The following is a 13,341-nucleotide window of genomic DNA, read 5'->3' on the forward strand; positions in this document are numbered from 1 at the left end:
AATTTGTGTCCTATTTAACTGACTTCGCCATGCTCTGGGACTTGGCCAGAGGTGTCTCTCACCAAAACAACTGCAGTGTCACATTAGAGCCTGGCCCCGATGGCGCTTCCTCAGCAAAAAAACATGTGGCACTGCTAAAAATACCTGCTTTTGAATCATTCACATCATACACTACTTAGAGAACTCATGCATACTCATGACCTTATGCAAATATGTATCATGAGAGTTTGAATAGTTGGAAAAGTAATTCATGGTATAACTGGGGCTGCAGCCTCTTCTTTATTACACATTAAAAGACATGAATGAAGCAGGGAAAAAGAACTTTGGTCAAGGTCTACGTTATCCTTTTAAGTAGCCTGCAAAAGATGCTTTTAAGCTTCTGCTGTTTACTCTAATGCATAATTAAGATTATACTGGAAGATGTTTTCATTGCACAAGAATCCTACTCAATGTTTTAGGCTGCCACAAGGTTTCAGTGTCAATCAATGACTTCATGTTACAAAACTAAAACAATAGGGCTGGGGATCGATTAAAATGTCAAGAATAGATTTGATTCTGATTCTTAAGATTCAGAATAGATTATCACGATTTGATTCGATCAGATTTGATTCGATTCCGATATTGATTTGGGTTAGTGTTATTAAAACAGTTTTTTGAGCTGTTGCATGAATTATATGACTGTAGTTCTGCAACATATTAATACTAGTATTATATTGAGATTCAACAGCAAGTATTGCAGCTAATGATGCTGTAAGGACCAATCAGCTCCCAGAATGCTGATAGAACTGCTTTCAGAAACATCGTGGGTCAGAATTACCAAACAGATCCAGAGCAGCAAACAGAGACGGATGAAATCGGTTTTATTTTTTCCCACATTCCGTTTTAATTTTTTCAATTTTTGGCCTATTTCGGTTTTAAATTTTTGAGAATTTGGTTTTTAGCATTTTATGCAAATTTAACCCCAAGACAGTATATTAAGTAATTAAATATAGAGCATTTATGCAATTATAACTTTAATGTTTTCATACCTTTAAACATAATCAAAAGCAAAAACATGTTACCAGTTATTCTTGTGTCCGAAAAACATTCCTTTTTTGGGTCCAAAAATATGAGTTAATTAACTTGCTGCAGTGGAGGAGTTCAGCTGTGCTTTGTTACACTAGTGTTACGTGTGGCCAGGTATGGGTTGCTCCACACCTGCAGCTGTAGGAGTGTGTGTTAATGCTCTCCTTCCTCTTGGTTCCTCCTCCACAGGCTGGCAGTCAGTTAGCAATCAGGAGGTTGGGGATAAAAAGGAGGAGGAGGAGGAAGGCCTCGCTCTCTCTCACTCTGGGGCATCACTAGCAGAGGAAGGTTTGTTTTGTTTCTTTTTTGGGAACAGGTAACCCTTATTTTTCCTCTGGTTTTCTTATTTTAGTTTGAGTTGGAGATTGCCGGTAGTTCTGTTTTGTCAGTTTGTTTAAGGTTATAGGTTTACCTGGGGCCTGTACTACGAAGCAAGTTCAACATACCCAGGATATCTTTTCCTTATCCAGATTCACTAACCCGGACAATTGCAATCACGCTAAGCGGTCACACGACGGCGGTTATCAACTCGGTATATCAACCCAGGTTTCTCCAATCTGGATATGAGCGCGTGCACATAAAAGGGGCGGTGTTTTCAGCGCATGACCAATCGCAAGCATGGAGAAGTCCGCTGTCAGAGCCGCTTATTTCAGTAGCGAAGAGCAAACAATAATTTTACGGAAATATGATGAGTATAGGCATATAATACAGGCAAAAAGCAACACAGTTGCAGCTGCAAAATGCAGGAAAGACAGCTGGCAAAAGATCGCTGACTGTATAAATGCGTAAGTTCATAGGGATATAAACATATATTTGAATATTCTGGGAATCTTAAACTGTAAACCATGATCAGCAATATTAGAATAATAAAAGGCTTGCAATATTTCAGTTGATTTGTAATGAATCCAGAATGTATGGCATTTTTGCATTACAGAAAATAAAGGACTTTATCACAATATTCTAATTTTCTGAGACAGTCCTGTAGATTATCCCCACCAAAAAGAAAATTGTAAATGTGTTGTGGTGTTAGGTGAGGGAGAATCTTAATCTTAAACTGTAAACCATGATCAGCAATATTAGAATAATAAAAGGCTTGCAACATTTCAGTTGATTTGAAATGAATCCAGAATGTATGACATTTTTTTGTTTTTGTGTTTGCATTACAGAAAATCACAATATTCTAATTTTCTGAGACAGTCCTGTATATATTGGTTCTATAACTATTGTTGTTGACCGATAACTTGTGCTGATGCTGTACCAACGAATTGGGTTTTTTTATTTATTTTATTTAATTTTTTATTTTTTCAGGAGGGGGGTATTTAGTATTTTAAAGTGACTTCTCAGAATGTTCGAGGGACGAAATTGAAAATCCCTTTTTTGCTATCCCCTTACAAATGCATCTTCTTTTTCATTTCTTCTTGATTTATTTATTTAATTGGTATTAGTTTTGGATTGACTGTACATCGGATTTTGGGTGATGATTTGTTTTATTTATTCATTGATTGATTGATTTTTTTATTTTCTCCTCCACCTCTTTTTTCTTTTTTTCCTTTTTTTCTGGATCGTTCATACAGGTACTCATCAGGGAAAACAAAGGGGTTTTGGTGGTCCCTGAATACGCGTTCTCTTCGGAGGGATCCTCTCACGATCCGCGCACCAAGCTCCACTGGATTCTCTTTGAAAGGGCATGCCATTTTCCAAGAGAGCTGATTGGTCAGTGGGCGGTGCTTTTATACCCGGCGATCTGTATCTCGAACATAACCTGCTCCGGAGCAGGTTAGCTGTTCAGCATAAGTTACCATGGCGATGTACCCCGGTGAAAAGTGAACCACCGTCGTAGTCCTGAAAACCCAGGGTTAAACCTGAAGTTACCTCGCTAACCCCAAATCCCGCTTCGTAGTACAGGCCCCTGGAAAGTGCAGGGTCTGTCGGCCCGCGCGGCCCTGTGCTCACCCCTCTTTTGTTCTTTTTGACCGGGATCTCCATCTCTTTTTGGTTCATTACTTTTGGGTTAACCTTTTTCCTTGTTTGTTTTCTCCCATGCAATTTTAAAAACAACAATACAATAAAAATGTGTTTTCAACCCTTGAAATTTTTGTGTGGCGTCCTTAGTATGTTGTGGTCTCATTGAGCCTAATTGTTTCTTTACTTTTATGAGGCTGTAACATACATTACATATCTTGTATAATTGGGAGGATTTTTGACTAAATGAATAAATAGAGAGAGATAAAAAGCTCAGGAGTGTCTGATAGTGACATGGACTGGGCGTGTCTTCATGGGTGAATGTTGCCTGTCCTAGAGTTCTCATCAAGACTGAAAAAATACTATGAAAGCTGTCAGTTTATTTCTGTGTCATCAACTAGCTGTCAATGACAAAGCACTCGGAAATGTTACAAGTTAGTCTTTCTTTAGGAACAAGGATGACGGTAGAGTACCAAAGCACCAAAACCATCAGTCATCAACACGTCCATCGGACATCACACCTTTTAACAAAAGTCCTATTTGTCCTGCTAGATATTTCGAGGAGGTTTTTCTACCACCCACTGCTCCATTGGATCCCACTCTGGACTTGGATGTGGCAGGCTGTTTGAGTGCAAAGACAGAGAAAAAGAACTCAGAGAAAAGAACAGCAAGGATGTTGTAGGGAAATATACCGGAAATGTAAAGTGGCATGTCAAGTATTTTCCAATAGAAAACGCTCACAGTTGTGGTGTGAAGACTGTCCCTGAACTCTACGTACAGGTCTGTGTACTGAAGCATTGTTGAGCTGAATCTCAGGAGTGGATCCCAAATCCACTTCACAGAATGCACCAGTAGCAGCAAGCAGGCTGCTAGTCACCTGATCAGTCATTATCACTGATTTGAGCACCTGAGAAAGACTGGGGGAACTCAGTTACTCAAACAAACAAACTTCAGAGGAAGGAAGCTCCAAGTCCACTCATGGATTCAGTCCAAGGACGCCAATGGTCGGTGAAATGTTTTATTTGCTTTCATAGTTTGTGAAATGCTGCTCAATATGATCAAGTTTATGTTTAACTGCTGTGTAGATTAACTGACAGGAATCAGCAGGAGAGACCACGTCTCTCCAGTGTTAGCGTCGCTCCATTGGGTACCTGTAAAATTCAGAATCCAATTTAAAATTTTATTACTTGCATATAAAGCCCAAAACGGCTTAGCTCCGCATTATTTACAAGACCTGATAGTGCCTTATGTTCCTGGCAGAGCTCTCCGCTCTGAGTGCAGGTTTACTCGTAGTTCCTAGAGTATCTAAATCTAGATTTGGAGGGCGGGCGTTCTGTTATCTTCCCTCCTAAAGGGGAGTTTTTCCTTGCCACTGTTTGGCTTAAGGCTTTTCTCCCACTAGGGGAGTTTTTCCCTGCCATTGTTTATGTAATAATTGCTCGGGGGTTTATGTTCATGTTCTGGATCTCTGGAAAGCGTCTAGAGACAACATCTGTTGTATTAGACGCTATATAAATAAAATTGAATTGAATTAATGGTTAATGAAAGCATTGCAGCATTGACTTCATTGGGTTTGTGTTGAATGAGTTTGCACTAAGATGATATTTCATTTTTCAGTAAGAAAGTTTGAAAAATTAAAAGTATAGAATACAGAAGGATAATACAAAGGTGAAAATGTTACAATCCTGTTGAATGTTAAAACTTTACTAAAAGTGTGGAAAGTTCATGAAATAAGATTTTTCTTTATTCCATTTAAAAGGCTTAAAATGTGGGAAATTCATGAAATTATATCTCCTTTATTCAATTTAAAAGGCTTGAAAGATTGATTCATTTAAGATGTTAACTTTTGTTTCTGTCTTTAAATGTTTACAACCTATTGTGATGAAGTGACCAACCAACCTAAAGAAAAATAAAGGTTTGAGTTAGAAATTGGAATTGAGTTGTCCTTGCGTCCTTTGGAGGGAAAAAGAGGTGGACTTGACAAGCATGGACTCATTTTTAGTTTTTCCCTTCTGCAATCTCCTGCTCAGATAGTAATGCCTCCCAAAACAAGTCCTCCTCTTTCTTGGCACCATCTATGGCCCTTCTCCTCACTCATACAACGGTTCCACTTGCTTCATCAGCCTCTGTGATGGGTAACTTAGTGTGCAGATGAACTCAGGTCTACACAAGTTCTCAGAAACTGGGTAGACTGCAAGAAAACAGTTCATCATCAGTAGTTGTAAAAGCAGCAGGCAGTGCGGATGCTAGGAATTACTAAGACATCTGAGGGCAACTTGCTCATACACATCCAATAATTTAATTCCAGTACAACAATATAAGTCGGTACAAATGAACTCAACTAAGTGCATACAGTTTGATCACACGGAAGCACAGCAGGAAAAAAGCTGCATGTTCACAACAACAAAGGGACAATGCCAGAAGTCATTCCTAATGAGAGAACATTTGCATGTGTTCCTGTTCAGGGTGGAATATTTGATGGAACATGTAAATAATTCAGCGTTGTTTGCGCTCAATATCTTCTTCTCTGCTCCTCTGAGGGATCTGTGTGTTCTGTCATGACCAGTACTGGAGTTGAGGGGGGATGAGGGGGATGGCATCCCCCCCTGAAATAAAAACAGTCCAAATCATCCCCCCTGTAAAACTGCCATCCCCCCTTTCCATCCCTTATGTCATTTCATCAATGAATGTGGTTTTACTGCTATTTCAACATTTAGTCATCACCAGAAAAATAACACCAGAAAAATACTTTTACTTGAAATAAGTAGAAAAATCTGCCAGTGGGACAAGATTTATCTTCTTATTACAAGCAAAAAAATCCTGTTCCACTGGCAGATTTTTCTACTAATTTCAAGTGAAAATCTACTTGAAACAGGTGAAAATTGTTGCTTTTTCCAGTGATGAGTCTTGTTTTAAGTGTAATGGTTTTTTTTTGTAATGCGATTTTTTTTTTTTACTTAAATGAGACATAAGACAAATATTCTTGTTAAGATTTTGAGTTTTTGCAGTGATCCATTTTACTTATCCTGTGAAGGACAGAGTCGTATTGATAAGTTCAGAAAAGTGTTTTTTATTGTTGTGTTTTGATGTATTTGATGTAAGCCCAGTGGATATTTAAAGCTTACAGAAGGCTGCATTTAACTGCTGCTATGTCATTCCTGCAGTATTTCTGCAGCTGTTTTGGTCACTGCTATTATTTGTAATATATTATATTATTTGTAATCAGCACAAATTATCTGTCCCCATATGATAAAATCCACCATCCCCCCTGATTATTTTTTTTTTTTCTTACAACTCTAGTACTGGTCATGACTCTCCGTGATGTGGTGATTCCCTCTTCAGGCCAGAAGTGGAAATACAGGCCCCGGAATGCCTGAGTGGCTGCTCTCCAGTATACAGATAAAAAGGAGGTAAGTTGTTTTTAGGACAGTGGAACTCCGGTGAGAACGTTAACTTGCTTCTCTTTTTGTAATCGATAGCATTCGCTAATAATAACTGAAACCAGATGAAAACTAAAGCAGACTGCTGGACTCCACAACGAGGAAAAGAAAACACTGCTGGATGTTTTTTTTAACGGGCTCATGAATTTAATATTATTTCCTGTCATATATGCTTGCTGTTTTTTCTACTTTAGAAAATATCAGTCGTGCTACAAAAGAGTGGCTGCATATTGCATTATTTCATACTTTACTATTCTTCCTATTAGCCTTCTATAAATAGGAGACCATTTGGAGACACAGCTGGTGCTGTTCCCCCTCCATCTGCACCATATAACAACTGCAGTACGGAGCATCAGTTAATGCACATGTATGCATACACACACACACACACACACACACACACACACACACACACACACACGCAGAGACACCAAGGGCTATATTAACCTTGCCAGCTGCACCTCACACGCTGCGCAGCGTGATTGCATTCTGTGTACCATTATCAACTCTGGATTATTCTCCGATGTTGTTCCACTTTCTACTCTGACAAAGGAAAAGAAAGAACAACGCCTCGCCCAGAGTGGCAGAGAATGGATCATTTAAATTCCCCTTCAGTAGCTCCGTGTACACTTCAGCTCCAGCAGAGAGCTTAAACTAATCTTTTCTGATCTTTGATCTTATTACTTCAAACATGCACTTTCAAACAAGAACATGAGGACAAAAACTACACAGTGACGATAGATGCAGTGAAATAAATAAATGACTAAAAATCCCAATATGCTGCTGTTTTATACAGATATTTGACTCAGATCTCTCCGTGCCATTCTTAAGAGTTTATTTTTTATACTTGAGTATTAAAGTAATTGAAGGATAACATTGTTTCTACATTGTAAAACACAGTAACAGTAAATATAAAACCTTTAGATTTCAGATTTTCCCACATTGTTGACTTGCCAAATAGGAATCATTAGTAATGATTAATTTTGTTATTATTATTAATAATAATAATAATAATAATAATAATAATTATTATTATTATTATTATTATTATTATTATTATTATTATTATTATTAATAATAATAATACTTTTTATTATTATTAATAATAATAATACTTATTATTATTATTATGGTTATTGTTTGTTTAATAAATAATTAAAATGAATAATAATAATAATAATAATAATAACCACAATAATAATAATAATTATTATTATTATTATGGTTATTATTATTTGTTTAATAAATAATTAAAATGAATAATAATAATAATAATTATTATTTATTATTACCAATGAGTTGTATAAGAGTTATCAATTAGTTATATGAGAGGCAGAATCTTTTTAAATATCAATGTTAGGGAATTCAAAAAACTCAAAACAAAGTTTGATAAATACAGTTAATAAAATATAAATTATTGTCACATTTATAGGGAAGTGAATTAGCGTTTCAAGATATTAGGAAATAATGCAATGTCTGATAGCAGATAGTAGAAAACTGAGATGGTATAATTTACAATATATATAAACCAATACTCCAGTAAATGGCAACAATGTATTCCTGCTTTGCAGCTAAAATGATCCCCTGACAGCAAACAGCCAACGCAGAAGAAAATGATGTGGACTACCCTGCAACTCCTGCGACAGCAGCACTATTCATCTAAATTTGTATCAAAGTGAATGGAATATAGCAGACCACAATTTAATATGAAATATGGTTTGTGACTTTGACTTGATATCACATATACTGATATTGCGATACAGATACATTTTCATTATATTCTGCAGCCCTAATGGGATTTAATAAGAAGTTATACATTCCAGCCCCATTATTGGTTTCGCATAACAATCAGATTTGCTGATGATTTCCTTATTGAGTTTCAAAGAGGAAACTTAGTTCAGATGAAGCAGCAAAAGGATTTTAGCCTCAACATAAATGCTTTACTGTTTCAAATTGTAATAAAAGACAGTGGCAGCAGGTCGGTGACACCTCACGTCTGCAGGTTACAGCAGGATCTCCACTTCAACTACAACTCTAATATATGTAAGCACAACTGAGTTCATGACCAAGGGAATATCTTTCTAATGTAATATGTCTCATCGATGATTTGCTATATGTGTTTTCACCAGCCGTCAGGATCAATCAGTTTAGAGACATACAGTTGTAATGGTTTATCTCATTTGGAACCAGTTCTGAGATTAAACCAATTTTGCATTCTTACTCTACATATGTATAAACCTGTATATCTGGTATCCAGACAAATTCAGTTAAATACACTGCAAAAACTCAAAATCTTACCAGAAATATTTGTCTTATTTCTAGGTAAAATGTCTCATTTTTAGTCAAAAAATCCCCTTACACTTAAAACAAGAGTCAGTGCCAGAAAAATAACTTTTTCTTACTTTTCACCTGTTTCAAGTACATTTTCACTTGAAATAAGTAGAAAAATCTGCCAGTGGGACAAGATTTATCTTCTTGTTACAAGCAAAAAAATCAGATTTTTCTAATATTTTAAGTGAAAATCTACTTGAAACAGGTGAAAATTGTTGTTTTTTCCACTGATGAGTCTTGTTTTAAGTGTAATTAGATTTTTTTTGACTAAAAATGAGACATTTTAACTAGAAAAAAGACAAATATTCTTGTTAAGATTTTGAGTTTTGCAGTGTATGTGCAGTATGCTTTCATTCATTCATTTCTATAGTATATTTATATTGTCTGTTTCTTGTTTTGTTTTTACATAGCCTTTTACATGTGTGCACTTTTATGGAGCTGCTGCTTATTCTCATTATACTATAATGACAATACAGGCTTTCTATTCTATTCAACACATCAACCCAAAAGCAACCATCTAATTGTTAACCACCAAGTCCAGACGGAGCTGAACTGCAGTCAAACACAAAGACATAGCAGCAGCTCAAACTGGTCCAAACAAGCCAAACCTTTCATAGCAACGACTCATGAAACACTTGTCTGTGCTCTCCGCACCGTTCATGCTGGCGTGGACACCGTCCTACCTGCGTGACCTTCTCGGTGACGTGGTGCGTGCGGTCGATGAGCTTGCAGGGAGCGATGATATCCATCTCCCCACTGGGAAGGGCTATGAGCGGGTCCGGTTTGAAATCCACAAAGTTAAGGGTAATCTGGGGGATCTTTGAAATTGTGCGGTATCGCATCAGGTCCGAGTCCGATGTGGAGTTCAGTATGTTGGACTTACTGTTTACAGCACCTACAAACACACACAGGGTCAGAGATGAAGTCAGAAAACACACAGGATTAGGGCTGGGGATCCATTCAAATGTCAAGAATCCACTCGATTCCGATTCCTAAGATTCAGAATCAATTATCACCATATGATTCGATCCGATATTGATTTGGGTTAGTGTTATTAAAACTGTTTTTTTGAGCTGTTGCCTGAATTATATGACTGTAAAGTAACTAGTGAAATAATAATTTCACAATAATTATTGTGAAATAACTAAGAAATAAATATCAATTTAAGGTGCAAAAAAATAAAGAAATTGCACCAGCTCACCGCTGTAAACAAATCATTTTAGCTTGTATAATTTATTCTGTCACCAGACACACAGCTTGCCATGATGCACCAGACATTTTTCAGGTATTTCATGACAAACTGTGTCCGATAACAGAGAAACCAAACAAGCTATAGTAAATCTGGATAATATGAACTTCATTGAACAAATATAACATTTAGAAATTTAAGCTGAAATATCCAGCATTTTCTCTAAAGGAAAGTTCATTTAGTTCAGGAGATTTCAAAACCACCAATATGAGAATCGATTTAGGCCCCGTTTACACGTAGCAAAAAATGTGGTGTTTTCATGCGTTTTGGACGTTCGTTTACACGAAAACGAAGCTCAAAGTCACCAAAAACGATCAGTTCTGAAAACTCCGGCCAAAGTGGAGATTTGCAAAAACCCCGTCTTCACGTTTGCTTGTAAACTGAGAGAAACGGACATTTAGGCTTCAGAACGTCACATTATGAGACAGAAACGTCACCAGCGTCATGTGTTCGACCTGTGTTTACAATTAGTTTGGCCACCGTCAATATTTTCTTGTATTTGACCTGTTTTATATTCTAAAGTCACACTTAAAAGTAACTCCTCATCTCATCTTGGAAGTAACTGGAAGTTACTCGTGTCATTTGTTGATGTTTTTTTCCAGGATTCTGATTGGCTAGCATGACTTTATCTTCTCGTTACACTGCCCCCTGTAGGTCTGGCTGCTCATAGCACCTTAACAGCTATGATGGTATTTTTCAAAACGTAGAGGGGGAAATAGGGGTGGGACGATACGGGTAACTCACGATTCAATACTGTGGGATATGTGGCCCACGATAACGATAATATCACGATACACGATATCTACGATATTCAATATATTGTATGAAATGTCATCAACGATATATCACGATATATGTGACTGAAAAAGAAAAAATACCCATAAAAAGAAAAATGTCTGTAGTTATGCATTTATTCAATGCCAAAACTTCATACAACGTACAAAGAAAGTGCATTTGTAACGTGCCTCACTGCCTGCTAGGCTTGTAAATATAAACACTGTACAGCTGGACAAATGAAAGTGCATGAACAATAGTGCGGTGACAACCATAAATCCATTATGTGTGTTGTAATAAAATATCGATATTTGCCATCAGTTTATCGATAATTTATTGCGACAGAGAGTGCAACAATATATTGTAATATCGATTTTTTTTTTTTCCCCACCACTAGAAATAACCGTTTTTGTAAATACCCGGCTATGTGGAAACGTGGCCTTAGAATGGGAAAATCGATTTTTCAACCCAGGCCTACACAGGATGGGGGTTGGGGTTCTCTTTCTCACCTGTGCTGCTGCTGGCCGGCCGGATGCTGGGTCTCCGGTTCTTCCGGTCCCACTCGGGCCTCATGGCCTCGATCTCGTCCACGGACGAGGCGCGACGCATGCTGTGGAAGCTTTCCCGGGAGCGACTTTGTGACAGGGAGCAGTTGGAGCCTGCGGTCTCCGGGTTGAGACTCAGGCGATGATGGGGCGCTACGCAAGGCGACGACTGGTCGAACGGGCCGACCAGTTGGGTTCCGTGGAAAAGTGGCAGCGGGGAGGACGCCGGAGGCTCGGAGCCCAGTAAGGTGCACTGGTCTTCCTGGCGGTCTTCTGACCAGCTGTGAAGGGCTGACCTTGGGGGCAAAACGGACCAAAATAAACATTCAAATTGGGAACGTGATAGCAAAAATCAACCACCGTAAAGTGAATGTCAATGTCAGCTTTATTTATATCGCACATATAAGAGCCTACAGCCAACCAAAGTACTTTACTACAGGCAAGAGAAAACAAATTGTGGAAGTGGAAGATTTTTTTTTATTGTGCACTTCGAGAAAAAAGACGAAATGTCGATGAAAAAAGTCGAAATGTCGAAATTAATGTTGAAATACAATTTCGAGAAAGAAGTCGGAATTTCGTGAATAAAGTCGAAATTTCGCCTTTTTTCCTCAAAATTTTGACTTTTTTCTCGACATTTCGACTTTTTTCTGGAAATTATACTTCAACAATATTCTCCACATTTCGACTTTTTTCTCGAAATTGTACTTCAACATTAATCTCAACTTTTCGACTTTTTTCTCAACATTTTGACTTTTTTCTTAAAATTTCGACTTTTTTCTCAACATTTTGACTTTTTTCTCGAAATTGTACTTCAACATTAATCTCGACTTTTCGACTTTTTTCTCAACATTTCGACTTTTTTCTCAAAGTGCATAATGAAAAAAAAATCTTCCTCCTCTAAAATATTATTTTTATTTTTCTCCTGCCTGGTCCTAATACTCTTCCGTAGCTTTACAGTAAAAACATCATCATCAATAAAAACAATAAACATTAAAATAAGACATGTAATATCCAGTAGGGGGGGCTGCTCAGCCACATTTTAAAAATGGAGATCAGTCTCAGGGACCTGAAATGGTTGCTGCTTATGTCTCTGCTTGTTCTCGTGGCTGTTTGTTTTTTCTCTTACAGATCTCAAAAGCTTGTGTGCTCGTTGTGCGTTTCCCTGTTTTTGGCGTTTTAGACTAGCAGCAGATGTCACTCCTCACCCTCACCCCGACCCCCCCTTCACATTTATTTATTTATATGTATTATATATTATTTATATTATATATTAAAAATGCATATATATATATATATATGCCTCAGGTTTTTACCAACATGGTATTAACCATTAATATATATGAAGGCAAAAAATATTAATAAAAATGGAGGAAGCTGTGCAGACCGCACAGAGAGGGAGCCACGACTGCAAAACCTTGACCTCCCCTGTCTTCATGAGGGATCGAAGAACACACGTTACAACACATAGTTTGGACTAAAGAAAAAGTTAATTAGCTCGTTTTACAAAGTATAACACAAGAACAAGTGTCCAAATGGGTCATGAGACTTTTTTTGGCAAAAGTAATTTTGAATTAAGTGAAACGGGCTTGTTGTTTTTCCCGAGGTACGAAAGAGGAAAGTCCTTCCACGTTCATTTCTGACCAATGAGAGAACAGTTGGTTCTCATGGCATTTGTTAACAGCTTTGAACCGCTCAACTTTTTGCCTTTTTTTCTTAAAATGTCGACTTTTTTCTCGACATTTTGACTTTTTTCTCAACATTTTGACTTTTTTCTCGAAATTCTACTTCAACATTAATCTCGACTTTTCGACTTTTTTCTCGACATTTCGACCTTTTTCTCAAAGTGCACAATGAAAAAAAAAGCGATTAAGCTTCCTGTATTATAAGTATCTCATAGCTATCATTTTTGTCCGTTGTTCCTGTAGTTTCTTGTGCTGGCCCCCTTTTTTCTCTTTTGTGCATGTCTGCAGGCCGG

General features: G+C 37.4%; 1 protein-coding gene across 1 annotated transcript in view; it reads right to left on the bottom strand.

Annotated features, from left to right (window-relative positions):
- The window catches only part of kcnh2b (potassium voltage-gated channel, subfamily H (eag-related), member 2b), a 349,512-nt gene that overhangs the window by 177,186 nt on the left and 158,985 nt on the right, over nucleotides 1-13,341 (bottom strand). The window contains exons 4-5 of the mRNA XM_061714002.1: nucleotides 11,331-11,662; nucleotides 9,482-9,693 (exon numbers count right to left, since the gene is read on the bottom strand). Of these exons, the coding sequence (XP_061569986.1) occupies nucleotides 9,482-9,693; nucleotides 11,331-11,662 (544 nt within the window). The remainder of the gene's footprint in view (nucleotides 1-9,481; nucleotides 9,694-11,330; nucleotides 11,663-13,341) is intronic.

Source organism: Cololabis saira, chromosome 22 (assembly GCF_033807715.1).
Source record: "Cololabis saira isolate AMF1-May2022 chromosome 22, fColSai1.1, whole genome shotgun sequence".
Classification (NCBI taxonomy): Eukaryota; Metazoa; Chordata; class Actinopteri; order Beloniformes; family Belonidae; genus Cololabis; species Cololabis saira.